This window comes from Leucoraja erinacea, chromosome 29, assembly GCF_028641065.1.
Source record: "Leucoraja erinacea ecotype New England chromosome 29, Leri_hhj_1, whole genome shotgun sequence".
In the NCBI taxonomy this organism is placed as follows: Eukaryota; Metazoa; Chordata; class Chondrichthyes; order Rajiformes; family Rajidae; genus Leucoraja; species Leucoraja erinaceus.
Genome location: NC_073405.1, coordinates 8,917,936 through 8,935,488, shown reverse-complemented (window position 1 = coordinate 8,935,488; position 17,553 = coordinate 8,917,936). Strand labels below are relative to the sequence as shown.

At 46.5% G+C, this 17,553-nt stretch overlaps 1 protein-coding gene across 5 annotated transcripts in view; it reads right to left on the bottom strand.

Annotated features, from left to right (window-relative positions):
* The window catches only part of LOC129711122 (CUGBP Elav-like family member 4), a 413,711-nt gene that overhangs the window by 41,757 nt on the left and 354,401 nt on the right, over nt 1–17,553 (bottom strand). For 3 of the 5 annotated variants that reach the window (XM_055658535.1, XM_055658537.1, XM_055658538.1), the window contains exons 4-5: nt 7,997–8,125; nt 3,319–3,398 (exon numbers count right to left, since the gene is read on the bottom strand). In XM_055658535.1, coding sequence (XP_055514510.1) covers nt 3,319–3,398; nt 7,997–8,125 — 209 coding nt within the window. The remainder of the gene's footprint in view (nt 1–3,318; nt 3,399–7,996; nt 8,126–17,553) is intronic. The other 2 variants (XM_055658536.1, XM_055658539.1) reach the window with 1 other exon arrangement.

The following is a 17,553-nucleotide window of genomic DNA, read 5'->3' as shown; positions in this document are numbered from 1 at the left end:
CTCCTCATAACCCCTGACACCCGTACTAATCAAGAATCTATCTATCTCTGTCGTACAAAAAATATCCATTGACTTGGCCTCTACAGCTTTCTGTGGCAATGAATTCCACAATAAACTGGTCCCGACCTGAAACATCACTTATCCTTTAGTGTAAACCAGCACCAACACTTCCTTGTTTCTACATTTTGACAATTCAGTGGGCTATTAGTTTGATTGGCATCATGTTCAGAATGGACATTGTGGAACGAAGAGCCTGTTCCTGTGTTGCAACTGTGTCCTAAGGACACTGTGCTGTGCTGTGTTCTATTTTCTATAACACAGAGAAATGCAGTCAAATCCTTCCGTTCATGGAAAATCAGATTCACATCCCAGGGGAGATTGAGGATTTGCCTTCGGCAAAGAGCTCATAGGGACGTCCCCAATTATTCCTCACCCGTTTGCTGGAGAAAACATCCTTTTCCATGTTTCCTAATAGATACATTGAATGGTGCAGCATAGAGAGAGGCCATTCCACCCATCATGCCCATGCTCAATCAATGGTGGGTTCAGAGGGTAAATGTTTTTAGTTTAGTTTTGTTTCATTTCATTTCGTTTAGTTTGTTCTCGTTTATTTTACTTTCATTTAGTTTAGTTTGGTTTTATTATTGCACATTACTGAGGTACAGTGAAAAGCTATCCAGTCAAAGAAAACACTACACATGATTACAATCAAGCTGTCCACAGTGGATACAAACTGTGGATAAAGAGTACAACATTTAGTGCAAGATAAAGTCCAATAAAGTCTCGACCCGAAACGTCAACCATTCCTTCTCTCCAGAGGTGCTGCCTGTCCCGCTGAGTTACTCCAGCTTTTTGTGTCTGTCTTCGGTTTAAACCAGCATCTGCAGTTACCTATCTCACACAAAGTCTGATTAAAGATAGCTCAAAGGTCTCCAATGACCTAGATGGCAGGTCACTCTAGCTGGTGAGAGGTTGGTTCAGTTGCCTGATAACAGCTCGGAAGAAACTGTCCCTGAATCTGAAGGTGTGCGTTTTCAAACTCTGTACCCTTTGCCTGATGGGAGAGGGGTCTGACTGGTCCAAACTCAGGCAAATGGGAGATTACCCTTAGATGGGTTTGATGGTTCTTTACTGCCCTGCGTTTGTGAGTCAGATACCAGTGAATTTCTCTTTATGCGTACAGTTCAGTAAAAAATCTCACGATACATAAGCACATTCATACTTGAGGGCAAGAGTGCCAGAATAGTAGATTACACTGAGGCAGTATACAAGAGTTGCCATGTTTCTGGCAGCATCTTTGCTGGCATGGGCAGATTGGGAAGAAAGGCCTATTTCCGTGCTGTATGACTGTAGGATGCTAGGAGTTCAGTTGAGTTTATTGTCCCGTGTACTGGGGGGACAGTGGGAAGCTGCTTTTGTAGCGTGCTAACCAGTCAGCAAAAAGGCAACACATGATTACAACCAAGTCATTTACAGTGTATGAGAAGGGAATAACGTTTAGTGCGAGGTAAAGCCGGCAGAGTCCGATCAAGGATAGTCCGAGGGTTGCCAAAGAGGTAGATAGTAGTTCAGCACTGCCCTGCTAAGCACAGCACTGCTCAGAGGTCTGGACCCAGAACGTCACCCATTCCTTCTCTGCAGAGATGCTGCCTGTCCCTCTGAGTGACTCTAGCTTTTTGTGTCCATCTAATGCTAAAAACCTGGCAAATAACTGCTGTGTGGCCACATAGAGGGTGTGAGATGGCTTGTGCCGAGGCACTACACCATCCCATTGTACAATATAGCTGGGCTGACTGCTTGCATTAAACTACACAGGTGAGAGCAGTTTTGCTTCAGCCTCTGCTTTCAGCGGTATCTTCAAGAGCAAAGAGAGAGTGTCCTGACCTGAGAACCAGCAGGCTCTCTCCTCCATCTCGCATACAAACCACCAACAGAGACTGACTGAGGTCTGGGGAGTACTAAAAGCAATGATCCAGGCCAGGTAGCTAGCAGCCGACTTAATTACTTAATGGGCTGCCTGCCGGTCTGTGTCTTGGTGTCTTTAACAGCCAATTGCTTCTTAATACTTGGGCCATTAAGCTGAATGTACTTATTTCAAAATATTATTCACGCTTTTGCCGATTAATGTTCATCTCTCTGTGGAATGAGGAATCTGCTGAAATGTGTACCATGTGGATAATCACGGACAAAAAGGGACTTTTATAATTGTTTTTTGCACAATAAGGTTCCAGGTACGAAAGTGATTAGATCCTGTTAATTGAAAATTCGACACAAAAGTGTTGGAGTAACTCAGCGGATGAGGCAGCATCTCTGGAGGGCATGGATAGGTGACATTTTGGGCCGACACCCTTCTTCAGCCCAGCCAAATGATTTCATTACAGCCTTTAGATTGTCAGCTACCCCTGTAGATCACCAGGAGACTAAAGGGCCTGTCCCACTTGGGAGTCATTTGCATGTCACGGAGGTGGCGCGCGAGGATTTTGAGAATCCCCAAAATCGTGGGGCGGGGCGCGCTACCGGGCGTCACTGCCTACGCCACCACGCCTCACCACACGCCATGCGCATGTAATGCACGCGTCACGCTGCGCGTTGTGCATCGTGACACGTAAATGATGTTGCGTAAATACGCGCAAATGACGCCTAAGTGGGACAGGCCCCTTAGAAGCTCTGTCTACCCTTTCTACGAGACAGAGTGTTTGACAGCACTGGTCCTCCCCTCGTTGGAGTTTAGAAAGATGAGGGGGGAACCACGTTGAAACGTACCAAATAGTGAAAGGCCTGGATAGAGTGGATGTGGAGTGGATGTTTCCACTAGTGGGAGAGTCTAGGACCAGAGGACAGAGCCTCAGAATTAAAGGATGTTCCTTTTCTGAATGGTGATCAGGAGGAATTTCTTTAGTCAGAAGGAGGTGAATCTGTGGAATACATTGCCACAAGTGGCTGTGGAGGCCAAGGCAGGAGAATGGGATTAGATTTGGGATAAATAGATCAACCATGAGTGAATGACTGAGTCAATTTGATGGGCTGAATGGCCTAATTCTGCTCCTATTACTTATTAACTAATGACCAATCAGAATATTTTTTCCCGACAGCAGCATTTCTGACTTTACACTGCGGACGGCTCGATTGTAATCATGTATAATTTTTCTACTGACTGGATAGCACGTTACAAAATCTTTTCACTGTACCTCGGAACCCGTGACAATAAACTAAACTAAACTTAAATAAATTAAGCTCAACTATGGGGCATACAGGGAGCATGTATTGTACCCCCCCCCCCCCCCCCCCCCCCCCCCCCCCCGACACGACAAAACTCACCGCCATTGTTTGACTGCCGTGTAGTGCGTTAATGGCTGCCTGGGCTTCAGTGTGTGTGGAGAACTTCACAAATGCGCAACCTGTGGGTAGAATAAGAGGGGAGAGTTTCAACAGAGAATTACAATGAACGCACAGCTATCATTACGTTACATGTACAGACTGGTCCACAAGAGCCTCCTCGTACTTTAATTCATTCCACCCTATCAGCAACTTTGGCATCTACCGATCTTCCCAGGCCGGCACGGCCGCACGTCGGTAGAGCTGCTGCCTTACAGCGCCAGGGACCCGGGTTCGATCCTGACTACGGGTGCTTGTCTGTAGGGAGTTTGTATGTTCTGTTCTCCCCGTGACCTGTGCGGGTTTTCTCTCAGAGATCCTCAGTTTTCTCCCACACTCCAAAGACGTACAGGCGTGTAGGTTAACAGGCTTGGTATACAGTGCATTCAGAAAGTATTCAGACCCCTTCACTTTTTCCACATTTTGTTACGTTACAGCCTTATTTAAAAATTGATTAAATTCATTTTTTTAATCATCAATCTACCCACAATACCCCAGAATGAAGAAGCAAAAACAGGTGTTTAGAATTCTTTGCAAAGTAATTGAAAAGAAATAACTGAAATATCACATTTTACAAATATCACAAGTATTCAGACCCTTTGTTATGATACTCAAAATTGAGCTTAGGTGCATCCTGTTTCCATTGATTATCCCTGAGATGTTTCTACAACTTGATTGGAGTCCACCAGTGGTGATTTAAATTGATTGGACGTGATTTGGAAAGGCACACATGTGTCTATATAAGGTCCCACAGTTGACAGTGCCTGTCAGAGCAAAAACCAAGCCATGAAGACGAAGGAATTGGCCGTAGACCTCCGAGACAAGATTGTGCTGAGACACTGATCTGGGGAAGGGTATAAAACAATTTCTGCAGCATTGCAGGTCCTGGAGAGCACAGTATGCTCTGTCATTCTCAAATGGAAGAACTTTGGAACCACCAGGACTCTTCATAAAGCTGGCTGCCCGGCCAAACTGTGCAATTGGGGGAAAAGAGTCTTGGTCAGGGAGGTGACTCTGACAGAGCTCCAGAGTTCCTCTGTGGAGATGGAAGAACCTTTCAGAAGGACAACTATATCTGCAGCACTTCACCAATCAGGCCTTTATGGTAGAGTGGCCAGACGGAAGCCACTCCTCAGTAAAAAGCACATGACAGCCCGCTTGGAGTTTGCCAAAAGACATGAGAAACAAGATTCTCTGGTCTGATGAAACCAAGATTGAACTCTTTGGCCTGAATGCCAAGTGTCACGTCTGGAGGAAACCAGGCACCACTCATCACCTGGCCAATACAATACCTACGGTGAAGCATAGTGGTGGCAGCATCATGCTGTGGGGATGTTTTTCAGCGGCAGGAACTGGGAGACTAGTCAGGATCGAGGGAAAAATGAACGGGGCAAAGTACAGAGAGATCCTTGATGAAAACCTGCTCCAGAGCGTTCTGGACCTCAGACTGGGGCAGAGGTTCACCTTCCAACAGGACAACGACCCTAAACACACAGCCAAGACAATGCAGGAGTGGCTTTGTGACAAGTCTGTGAATATCCTTGAGTGGCCCAGCCAGAGCCCGGACTTGAACCTGATCGAATATCTCTGGAGGGACCTGAAAATAGCTGTGCATCGACGCTCCCCATCCAACCTGACAGAGCTTGAGAGGATCTGCAGAGAAGAATGGGAGAATCTACCCAAATCCAGGTGTGCCAAGCTTGTGGCGTCATCCCCAAAAATACTTGAGGCCGTAATCGCTGCCAAAGGTGCCTCAACAAAGCACTGAGTAAAGGGTCTGAATACTTATGTTAATGTGATATTTCAGTTATTTCTTTTTAATTACTTTGCAAACATTTCTAAACACCTGTTTTCTCTTTTTTTTTATCATGGGGTATTGTGTGTAGGTTGATGATAAAGAAAAGTGAATTTAATCCATTTTAGAATAAGGCTGTAACGTAACAAAATGTGGAAAAAAAAATGAAGGGGTCTGAATGCACTGTAAGTGTAAAATTGTCCCTAGTGTGTGTTAGGATAGTTCTAGTTGGTTAGTGTGGTCTCGGTGGGCCAAAGGGCCTGTTCCCATGCTGTATCTCAGATTCAGATTCCATGCTGTACAGAGACAACAAAATGCATTTATTTATCTCTAAACTAATCTAAATATTACTATCAAATACATTACATTTTCTCATTTTAAGTAATACTCCCTCTACCCCTTTCTTTTTACCTGTCCTACCACACCATCCCATTGTACACCCACCTCTCCCACTAGCCCACCCATCACCCTCCTCCTTTCCCGTCCTTCATTCATCCATCTCCCATCTCCCATTTTCCAAGCCTCGCATTTCCCTAATGTTCCTGCTCCTTCCCCTCTCCTCTGTCCCCCTTCCACCTACATCCCTCCCTCCCGCTAGCTTTCCATTTCACTATTCCTCTTCTCTCCTTATCTGACATCCTTTTATCTCCCTCTCACTGTCAACCTTTGTCACTTACTCCACCCATCTGCCAAACAAACCAGTCCCACCTGCATCCACCGATCAACCGCCAGGCTTTGACCTACCCCCACCTCATTTTTTCAACTTCCTTCCCATCTACAATCAGTCGGAAGGGTCTCGACCTGAAATGTTGCCTGTCTATTCTCTCCACAGATGCTGCCTGACCCGCTGAGCTCCTCCAGCACCTTGCGTTTTGCTCAAGATTCCAGCATCTGCAGGTCCTTGTGGCTCATAGAAACATAGAAAATAGGTGCAGGAGTAGGCCATTCGGCCCTTCGAGCCTGCACCGCCATTCAATATGATCATGGCTGATCATCCAACTCAGTATCCCGTACCTGCCTTCTCTCCATACCCCCTGATCCCCTTAGCCACAAGGGCCACATCTAACTCCCTCTTAAATATAGCCAATGAACTGGCCTCAACTACCCTCTGTGGCAGAGAGTTCCAGAGATTCACCACTCTGTGTGGCCAAAAAAAAAAACCAACTCAGTAAAAAACCTGCCTTCCTTCCCTCTTATCCTTAAACTGTGACCCCTAGTTCTGGACTTCCCCAACATCGGGAATAATCTTCCTGCATCTAGCCTGTCCAACCCCTTGAGAATTTTGTAAGTTTCTATATGATCCCCCCTCAATCTTATAAATTCTAGCGTGTACAAGCCGAGTCTATCCAGTCTTTCTTCATATGAAAGTCCTGCCATCCCACTAATCAGTCTGGTGAACCTTCTCTGTACTCCCTCTATGGCAAGAATGTCTTTCCTCAGATTAGGAGACCAAAACTGTACGCAATACTCCAGGTGTGGTCTCACCAAGACCCTGTACAAGCGGCAGTAGAACCTCCCAGCTCTTATACTCAAATCCTTTTGCTATGAATGCTAACATACCATTTGCTTTCTTCACTGCCTGCTGCACCTGCATTCCTACTTTCAATGACTGGTGTACCATGACACCCAGGTCTCTTTGCATCTCCCCTTTTCCTGATCGGCCACCATTCAGATAATAGTCTACTTTCCTGGTTTTGCCACCAAAGTGGATAACCTCAATGCTACTATTCTCTTCAAACTACCCACTCCCTGTGGCATTGAGTTACATTATTCCAAAAATGCTCCACGGAAGGCAGTTCTTCTGAAATTCCCATCAGAATTATTAATAATCATCTTGTACTGACAGCTCACTAAGGCTTTGATTGATGAAACAAGGAATTGCAGTTGCAGGTTTACAAAAAAAACACAAAGTGCTGGAGTAACACAGTGGAAACAGCAATTGTAGAGGACTTGGATTGGTGACATTTCAGTTTGGGACCCTTCTTCAGACTTTGTACTGATTAACAGATACAGCAGGGAAACAGGGCCCTTCAGCCCACCGAGTCCATGCCACTCATCAATCACCCGTTCACACTAGTTCTATGTTATTCCACTTTCGTATCCACTCCCTGCACTCCAGGGGCAATTTTACAGTGGTCAATTAACCTAAAACCCTGCACATATTAGGGATGAGGATGAAAACAAGAGCACCCAGAGGAAACCCACGCTGTCACAAGGGAGATTGTGCAAACTCCACACAGACAGCATACGAGGTCAGGATCAAATCCGGGTCCGTGGCGCTGTGAGGCAGCAGGTCTACCAGCTGCGGGACTGTAAGGGTTATCATTTTTCCCCCCCCCCCCCCCCTCTCTACCTCCCCCCCCCCCCCCCCTACCTACCCTCCCCCCCCCCCCCCTCTACCCCCCCCCTATACCCCCCCCCCCCTCTACCACCCCCCCTCTCTACCCCCCCCTCTACCCCCCCCATCTACCCCCCCCCCCCCATCTAACCCCCCCCCCATCTAGCCCCCCCCCATCTAACTCCCCCCCCCCCCCCTACCCCCCCCCCCTCCCCCTCTACCCCCCCCCCCCCCTCCCCCCCCCCTCTAACCCCCCCCCCCATCTAAACCCCCCCCCCCCCCCCCCCCCCCCCCCCCCCCATCTAACTCCCCCCTCCCCCTCTCTACCTCCCCTCTCTCCCTCACCAGCACAATAAATGACTGTTCTCAATATTTTACTGAGCCATCCTTTTCCAGGGCCCTAGTCTGTTTAATCTGTTCTGATTATAACTTCTCACCTCTGGTTTTATTTTAAATGAAGACATCCCAACCCCACAAGCAGTGTTTACCTTTGCTGTTCCCATCCGGTCCTCGTAGAACTGTGCATTCCTCTATAACGCCGAAAGATTCAAAGAGTCTGTACACATCGTCCTCTGTTTGCTGCTTATTTAACATGCCCACAAATAATTTTCTGTCTTCTGAAACAAAAAGATATATTGTTTAGTAAAGCCCAGAGTCCACAGCTGTTTGCCTTGGACTAAAGTTGTTTCAGTGGGGCTACAAATCACTTTAGGTATTAATTTTGAGTGATAGGAGCAGAATTGGGCCATTCGGCCCATCAAGTCTGCTCTGCCATTCAATCATGGCTGATCTATCTTTTACTCTCAACCCCTGTCTTCTCCCCATAACCCCTGACACCCATATTTTTAATCTAGAATCTGCCATTCAAATATTCATTGATGACCTCCACAGCCCTCTGTGGCAATGAATTCCACCCTGTAAAGATATTCCTCCTCATCTCCTTCCTAAAGGAACGTCCATGAATTCTGAGGCTATGACCTCTGATCCTAGACTCTCCGACAAGTGGAAACATCCCCTCCACATCTACTCTATCCAGGCCTTTCACTATTCGGTAAGTTTCAATGAGGTCCCCCATCATCCTTCTAAACTCATCATCGCAATGTCTACTGCACAGGAAAATGGACTAACTTGTGGGCTCGCCCTGCCTTCATCTATATAACTAGTTTAAAACTAATAGACCAGTGGTGGCTGGTCACATAAGGCACACCCACCGACATGTCAGTCACTTGACCTTCCCAATCTCCTAAGAGTAGATCAGGAGTGGCACGGTGGTGTAACAGTAGAGCTACCGCCTTACAGCGCCAGAGACATGGGTTCGATCCTGACTACGGATGCTGCCTGTATGGAGTTTGCACGTTCTCCCAGTGACCTGCACGGGTTTTCGCCAAGATCTCCGGTTTCCTCCCACACTCCAAAGACGTAGAGGTTTGTAGGTTAATTGGCTTGGGAAATTGTCCCTGGTGTGTGTAGGGTGGTGATAATTACAGGCCGGTGCAGACTTGGTGGACTGAAGGGTCTGTTTCCCCACTACATCTCTGAACCAAACTAAACAAAACTAAACCTTTGGCCTCTTTCATAGAGGACCCTCTTCATATTGCCTGAGGAAACTTTCCTGAACACATTTGACAAAATGCCACCACGTCTAAGCCCGCCCATGGCACCATGACAGTCCCAGTCTATATTGGGACAGTTAAAATCCCTTGGTGACGTTTTGGGTTGGGACCCTTCTTCGGACTCTGAGCCCGGCATGTCACCCACCCCTTTTTCTCCAGAGATGCTGCCTGACCCACCGAGCTACTCCGGCACCTTGTGTTTATTATTTGCAACAATAAACCTTCGAATAGCATCCTAATATATTTACGAGCAATGCAAAACGGCCAACACGGCCACAAAGCTTTTCATTCAGCCAAGCCGAGGGCTACAACAAGAGTGCTTACATCACAATTCTGAGATTCTTCCCGACTGCTATTACCATTCACCAAGTAAACTAATAGAATTGTACCCGTCAATGCAAGGACCTGTGTCTTTGTCGGAGGGAAGTGAGGAGGAAAAGATCTGAAGACCCCAGCTACAATGAGCCAAGGCTACTTTCTCATGATAAGATCTATATTATTTCATTCCACTGTCACTAATGAGGCTTTTCACTCAAACACAGGTTCTTCACTCCAAAACCGCACACAGACATGATCAATGAAGACGACTGATTGGGATTGAGCCCAAGAGAGTTTCAACTTGGAAACCCGAGAATGCTGTCAAGGTGGAAAAGTGTACAAGACCCAAAGCAAGCAGGAAGAGCAGCGGGACATAATCAGGCAATGTCAACCTTCAAAAGCCACAGGGAGCTGGAGCAACTCAGCGGGTCAGGCAGCATTTCCGAAGAGGATTAGTGTGTCACAGCGCTGTAGTGGTAGAGGAGTTGTTGCTGTCTCACAGCATCAGGGTCCTGGGTTCGATCCTGACCTCTGGTCTGTGTGGCGTTTGCACATTCTCCCTGTGACCATGCGTGCTTTACTCCGGGGGGGCTCCAGTTTCCTCCCACATCCCAAAGACGTTCAGGTTTATAGGATAATGGGCCTTTGTAAATTGTCCCTACTATGTGGGATAGGGCTGAAGTATGGGGTGATCACTGATCGGCACGGACTCGGTGGGCCGAAGGGCCCTTTTAGAACCATAGAAATTAGGTGCAGGAGTAGGCCATTCGGCCCTTCGAGCCTGCATCGCCATTCAATATGATCATGGCTGATCATCCAACTCAGTATCCCGTACCTGCCTTCTCTCCATACCCCCTGATCCCCTTAGCCACAAGGGCCACATATAACTCCCTCTTAAATATAGCCAATGAACTGTGGCCTCAACTACCCTCTGTGGCAGAGAGTTCCAGAGATTCACCACTCTCTGTGTGAAAAAAAGTTCTTCTCATCTCGGTTTTAAAGGATTTCCCCCTTATCCTTAAGCTGTGACCCCTTGTCCTGGACTTCCCCAACATCGGGAACAATCTTCCTGCATCTAGCCTGTCCAACCCCTTAAGAATTTTGTAAGTTTCTATAAGATCCCCTCTCAATCTCCTAAATTCTAGAGAGTGTAAACCAAGGCTATCCAGTCTTTCTTCATAATTTTTCCACGATGTATCGAATAAAACTAAAAAAAACTAAGAACGCGGATAGACAATATTTCGGATTAGGAACCCTACTTGCCTGGCCCGCTGCATTATTCCAGCACTTTGTGTCTTTTTTTTGTAAACTGGCATCTGCACTTCCTTGTCTCTGCAATGTCGACTTTAAGTTGAAAAACCTTGAAAGACACGCGGAGGGTAGTAACCTGGGGGCGGGGTAGGGTATGGGGCACGTACTTTAAACTCAAAGGCATCAAGAGGTCTCATAAGGTCATAAATGATAGTCACTTGGTCTAGTACAGGGATAGGAAATGTTTAGAGGGCACCTTGGTCAGCATGAACAAGTCGCACCGATGGGTCAGTTTCCATGCTGTATGATTCCATGACTCTAATTTAAACATCCCTGAGTAGGACAACAAAGGAGTTGTCCATTCTTAAGTTCATAAGTGATTGGAGCAGATTTTGGATTGGATGAGCAGTGACTGGAGCAGAATTAATCCATTCGGTCCACCAAGTCTACACTGCCATTCAATCATGGCTGATCCATCTCTCCCTCCTAATCCCATTCTCCTGCCTTCTCCCCAAAACCCCTGACACCAGTACTAATCAAGAATCGCGAGACCCGTACATCTCATGAAGCAGCTTCATCAATTAGTATTATACTGACATTGTGTGATGACCAGGGCTATGTTTCAGAATAACTGAGTATATGTAAAAACAATCTAGCATAGACAATTTGTCACAGAATTATGCCATGAACTCAAATCAGTGATGTGTAAGTCCGAGTAGACTTACTGACAACGGGACATGTGATCTATGGCTTCAAAGACATGGGGTATGGGAGCATGTCGGTGACATGGTATGGGATTATCAAGCCGCATGATTTTAAAGATAAGTGATATGGGACTTTGTGGGGAGCCTAGCTGTGAGGCAAATTGACAGATTTGACCTTCTAAATCCATCAGTTAGTCCCAGCCACACAGCATGTGAACGTTAAGTCTAGTTCAAACTCATAGTTCAACACACTTGGAATTACTGACAACAGCCAGCAGGGTTTATGTGATGTGGTGTTTGATGAGGCTCATGTAAAGTACCTTTAGATTATAGTCTGCCTTGGCATACACGATCTTCTGGTTACCAAACATTTTAACTCTCCTTCCCATTCCCACACTGACCTTTCTGTCCTGGGCCTCCTCCACTGTCAGACTGATGCCACATGCAAACTGGAGGAACAGCACCTCGTATTTTGTTTGGGCAGTTTATGAATTCTGATTTCCCTCATTTCAAGTAACCCTTGCATTCTCTCTCTCTCACTCTCTCTCACCCCCACCCCCTCCCCCACACTAGTTGCCCACCTAGTTTCACAGTTCGCATTCATATGTCCCTTCGTTAGCACCTCTTCCACAGCCAACAATGGTCCATTGTGGGCTCCACCATCCCTTGGTCATCGGCGCCGGCTCCGATTTGTTCTGAACCTTTTCATACCTCTAGTTTCCCTCTCCCCTGACTCTCAGTCTGAGGAAGGGTCTCGACCCGAAACGCCACCAGTTCCTTTTCTCCAGAGATGCTGCATTGAGTTACTCCAGCATTTTGTTTCTATCTTCGGTGTAAACCAGATGTTTTCAAGGGAGAGTTAGATATAACTCTTAAGGCTAACGGAATTAAGGGATTATGGGGAGGAAGCAGGAACGGGGATACTGGCTTTGGATGATCAGCCATGATCATATTGACTGGCGGCGCTGTCTCGGAGGGCCAAATGGCCTACTACTGCACCTATTTTAAATGTATCTATGTTTCTGTGTTTTTATCTGCAGTCCCTTCCTAAACGAAATTCCTAGCTGCCCTTCACCGCTCGTTAGCTGAGCTGAAGCCAGCGCTGATTTTGAGCGGCTGGGACCGTCGCTGTGGTGAGAATGATCCTGAGCTCAGAAAGTGGTCGGAATCCACTAACTGTGCACGTGGCAGGGATATATGCCACGTCTAACTAAATAAAGACAAAAGGAATCGGTGAGCAAAGCGAACATGACATATAACTTCCCACCCAGGACGGCTCGAGTCCTTTAGCATCTTGTCAACCGTCATCGCAGAGGCTGCTTCACAGCTCACAGGAATACACCGAGGCTCGGCTGCAAATAAACGTCATTAAGAGATTCTTGAAGGTGCTAAAAAGTTGGCAGCAATTGCTTATTGTTTGTGACAGGATTCGAGTGGAAGTGTCACGATGCACACAACCACGCTGGCTACTGTCACTGTATAATCAAGTATTTATACGTCTGCATCAGGAGCTGAGCTTGGAAACCGTAGGTCACCTTACAGAATTAGACGGATGATTTTATGAATGTTAAGCAAGACAGAGCTGGTTATTGTCAAAGTTGGCGAGGAGCCGACGGTTCTGTACCACCGCAGTTTCTTCAAAGAGGACATACTCCGATTTTGTCAGGCCTTGCAAGAAGACTTTAATTTGACTGCAACTGTGCAGGCAGAGGAGATTAGTTTACTGGAACTCTTGTCTGTTTTACTAGCTGGGAAGAGCGTCCATGAGATCATGGGTGCAGGAAATAGTGAAGATGCTTGTGAGAGATGTCGTACAGCCATGGAGTGAACAGCACGGAAACAGACCCGATGTCCATGCTGACCAAAATGCCCCATCTGAGCTAGTCTTACTTGCCCACGTTAGGCCCATATCCCTATAAACCTTTCCTATCCATGTACCTGTCCAGATGCCATTAAAATGTTGTTGTTGTAACTGCCTCAACTACTTCCTCTGTCAGCTCGTTCTATATACCCACGCGCACTGCGAAATTTGCCCCTCCGGTTCCGATTACACTTTTCCCCTCTCACCTTCAAACTGTGTCCTCTGGTTTTTGATTCCTCTACCTGAGTAAAAGACTCTGTGCATTCACCCTATCAACTCCCCTCATGCTTTTACACACCACCGTAAGATCACCCCTTAGCCTTTTTGCATTTCTTCTTCTTTTGTGTCCTTATGCTATATAGTGGCTCGCCACTGCTGTACACATCGTTGCGCTATTGGTGTTAAGTGCAAGGTCTGCAGTAGTACATGGATAATCCTGCAATGGGCCGGGCATTGCATTACACTACAAGGAATAAAGTCCCAGCTTCTCAGTCTCTCCCTCAAGCTCAGGCCCAACATCCAAATCTTTCTGGCTTAATGACATTCTTTCTGCAGCAGGTAATCAAAACTGATCACAATACACTGTACTACAAATGTGGCCTCACCAACATGTTGTGGCAATACCCTGATTGACAAAGCCAAACGCACCTCAAGAAGATTTATTGGTTTTGTCACCACCCTATCTACCTGTCATGCCACTTTCAAGGAACTGTGTTCCTGCACCCTTACAGTAGATCCCTCCGCTCTACACCACTCACAGGGCCCCACCATTCACTGTATAGGTCCTGCCCTGGTTTGCCCTTCCCAAAATGTACGTAACACCTGACACATGTCTGCATTGAACTCCATTAACCATTCATCCTTCAGCCCACCTGCTCGGCAGTTCAAGATCCGGCTGTAATTTTTGATAACCAAATATCGTGTACTGAGGGAAATGTATGGTGATGGAGGGGGCGGTCATCTTAGTGTGAATAGTCTCGTCTTCTGAGTCGATGCAACAGAGGTGAAGACTTCGGGAGAATGGAATTGAGTCCTTATGGGGAGTAGGGTGAGAGGAATTGTAGTGGAGAGAGCTGTGGGAGTTAGCGGGTTTATAATGGATATTGGTCACTGCCTGAACCCTGAGAAGAGACAGAGATGTCAAAAAAGGGATGAGTCAGAACTGATGCTTGTGAAAGTTATGGCAGGGTGCAAATTGGCACAAAAAGTAACAAAATGTTCAAGTTTAAGTGCAGAAAGAAGAACGTCAATATAGTCATTGATGTAAGAGAAAATATAGAGTAGACACAAGGAACTGCAGATGCTGGTTTACTAAAAAGACCCAAAGTGCGGGACTAACTCCAATCAAGTGCATTGATTGTAATCATGTATTGTCTTTCTGCTGACTGGTTAGCATGCAACAAAAGCTTTTCACTGTACCTCGGTACATGTGACAATAAACTAAACTGAACTCATGGGGTCAGGTAGCATCTCTGGAGCACATGGATAGGTGATATTTTAGCTTGAGACCCTTCTTCAGACTAATTCTATTTTGAAGTCCCAGTCTTTATCATGCACTAAACATGATTCTCTTTATGCTGCATCTGTACACTGTGGGCGGCTTGATTGAAATCCTGTATAGACTTTCCGCTGACTGGATAGCAGGCACAACAACAAACCTTTGCACTGTACCTCGGTACATGAAACAATAATGAACTAAACTCTAAACTTGAGTTGGAGAGATTGAGGTAGGTCGGGACTGGACAGGGAGGACAAGATAGAATTGAGGTATTTTGAGATGTGGGGAAGGAACAGGCAGAAACAATGGGTCCGTCAGGGCAGCCACAGGAAGGAATCTGTACAGAACTTAAACCATGCATCCAAAGATGAGACAGTTATCGTTTGGGCCCTCGGGAGTTCCTATAGTCGTGCCATCAACTTGGAGAGAGCGAGTGGAGTTAAAGAAGAACTTGTACAATGGGAGAATGAGAGAGGCAGAGAGTTGCGGTGAAAGAGGACTAGAAGAGAACGTATTTCTTCCTACCTTCATTCTGTTCTTTCTCCCCTTGTCCAATCCCTTCCCAATTACATCGATCCCATTCCCAAAGACCAGTTTTTAAAGCAATTGTTACTTGGACAACTTTGGACTGCATCAGATGTTACCCCGGAAGAACAATGGACAATGGAGGACCCCGGCGTGGGGGGGCGCCATGGGGGGGGCGGGTGGGGGAGGGAAAGGTCAGTGCCCTCATGTGGCCACTATTTGCATACCGTGGGTACGCAAGGAAAGAATTTCACTGTGACCTGTTACATGTGACAATAAAGCATTAATTAATTAATTAATTAATTGATTCATTCAATCTCTTATCTTGCCCTCCCCCACAACATCACACACATGTTCTCTCACTTTTCCCGTGCTGATAAGGGGTTCGTTGAACTGACGCATGCTCTCTCTTTCTCAACCCACTGCTGAGGCCGGACCTGGTGGACATTTCCAGCATTATCTCCTTTTGTATTCACTCTCTAATGCTGGTCAATTGTGCCGTCCCTGTCTTCCCAGAAATCAGTGTGATTGTAATCATGTATAGTCTTTCAGCTCACAACTAAAAATCTTTTCACTGTACGAGACAATAATCAACAAAACTAAACTAAACCTGTCAGTCTGAAGAAATGTCACCCATTCCTTCTCTCCAGAGATGCTGCCTGTCCTGCTGAGTTACTCCAGCACTTTGTGTCTACCTTCGATTTAAACCAGCATCTGCAGTTCTTTCCTGAACTAAACTAAGATAAGATAGAGAGATTGAGGTAGGTTGGAAGGTCCTGGACAAGGCGGGGACAAGATGGAATCAAGGCATTTTGAGATGAGTTCAGTCTGTTGCTTAAGGCTAGTCTATTTTTTCTTGGGTGAAGATCAACGCCGTACAGTGCTATTGTATAGTGTAGTACTGCGCTCCTCAGACTCCATAGCCTTGGTGTTTGTAACCTGAGGCGTGGGATGATTACAGGAGGCTTTAACAATATTGATGTCGTTTAGTGAGCGTTGCCAACAATCTATGGGAATCCTTGGATCACTTCCCACGCCGTTAATGGACGTGATGTACGTGATGTCACTAGGCATCCGGAGAGAGTGTGCATTTCATCAATGGCGAACAAGTTATGCTTTTATTTTTAAAAAGGATAGCAATCATTGCCCTTTGCAACCACTTGTGAGTTTCACTTTGGTCAGCAAATTTCCATTCTGGAATTACTGTTCTGCTTGCACCTCTTCCTGATATTCGGTTCCACTTAAGTCAGTTAAGTCCGCTCCTTTTACTGCACAGGTGAACAACTCAGATGTTTTCCTCTATCTTAGTAACAGTAGGATCAAGTCATCTGAGTTCCCCCACAAGATCGCACAAGGATTGGAGCTATCTCTGCATTCCCGAGGCACAGATTACAGCAGGATTAAGGAAGGCACAGCTGGCACAGCTGCTATCTCACAGCGCCGGAGATGTGGCTTTGGCCCTGACCGCGGGCGTTGCCTGTGTGGAAATTGCACGTTCCCCCTGTGACCGAGTGGGTATCATCCGGGCGCTCTGGTTTCCCACCACATTCCAAAGAAGTGTGGGTTTGTAGGTTAATTGGCCTTCAGTAGGTAGATTGTCCTTGGTGTGTCGGGAGCAGATGAGAGCGGTTCACTGGCCCTTGTCCAACCATCTGCCAATCACAATCCCCCCCCTCACATGTATCCACCCATCACTTGCTAGGCTTTGTCCTGCCCCCACTTCCTCCCAGCTTTCTCCCCCCCAATCAGTCCGATGAAGGGTCCCAATCCGAAACGTCACCCATCCATGTTCACCAGAGATGCTGCCTGACCCGTTGAGTTACTCCGGCATTTTGCGACTTTTTTTCGCAAACCAGCATCTGCAGTTCCTGGTGCCTCATTCAAAATATACTGCTTTCATATTTTTCCTATTTGTCCCCTCCTGCCTCCACATCCTGATTCACTCAACCAGTTTACATCAACGTGTAGGATGGAACTACAAATGCTGGTTTACACCGAGACCCTTCGTGACCCGAAACGTCACCCATTCCTTCTCCACAGAGATGCTGCCTGTCCCGCTGAGTTACTCCAGCATTTTGTATCTATCTTCAGTTTACAACAGCCCTCTGTTGTCTCTTTCTATTCTCGTCAGAGATTACTCTCTCGTCCAGCTTTACATATTTACATCCCAGTCAGTGGTGCTGTTTATATAAATAGACTGCTTTCCAGGAACTTGGGGAGAGATTCCGCTAAAACCTGGGCGAGGGTAGAATATGATGAGTCAGAAAGTCCGATA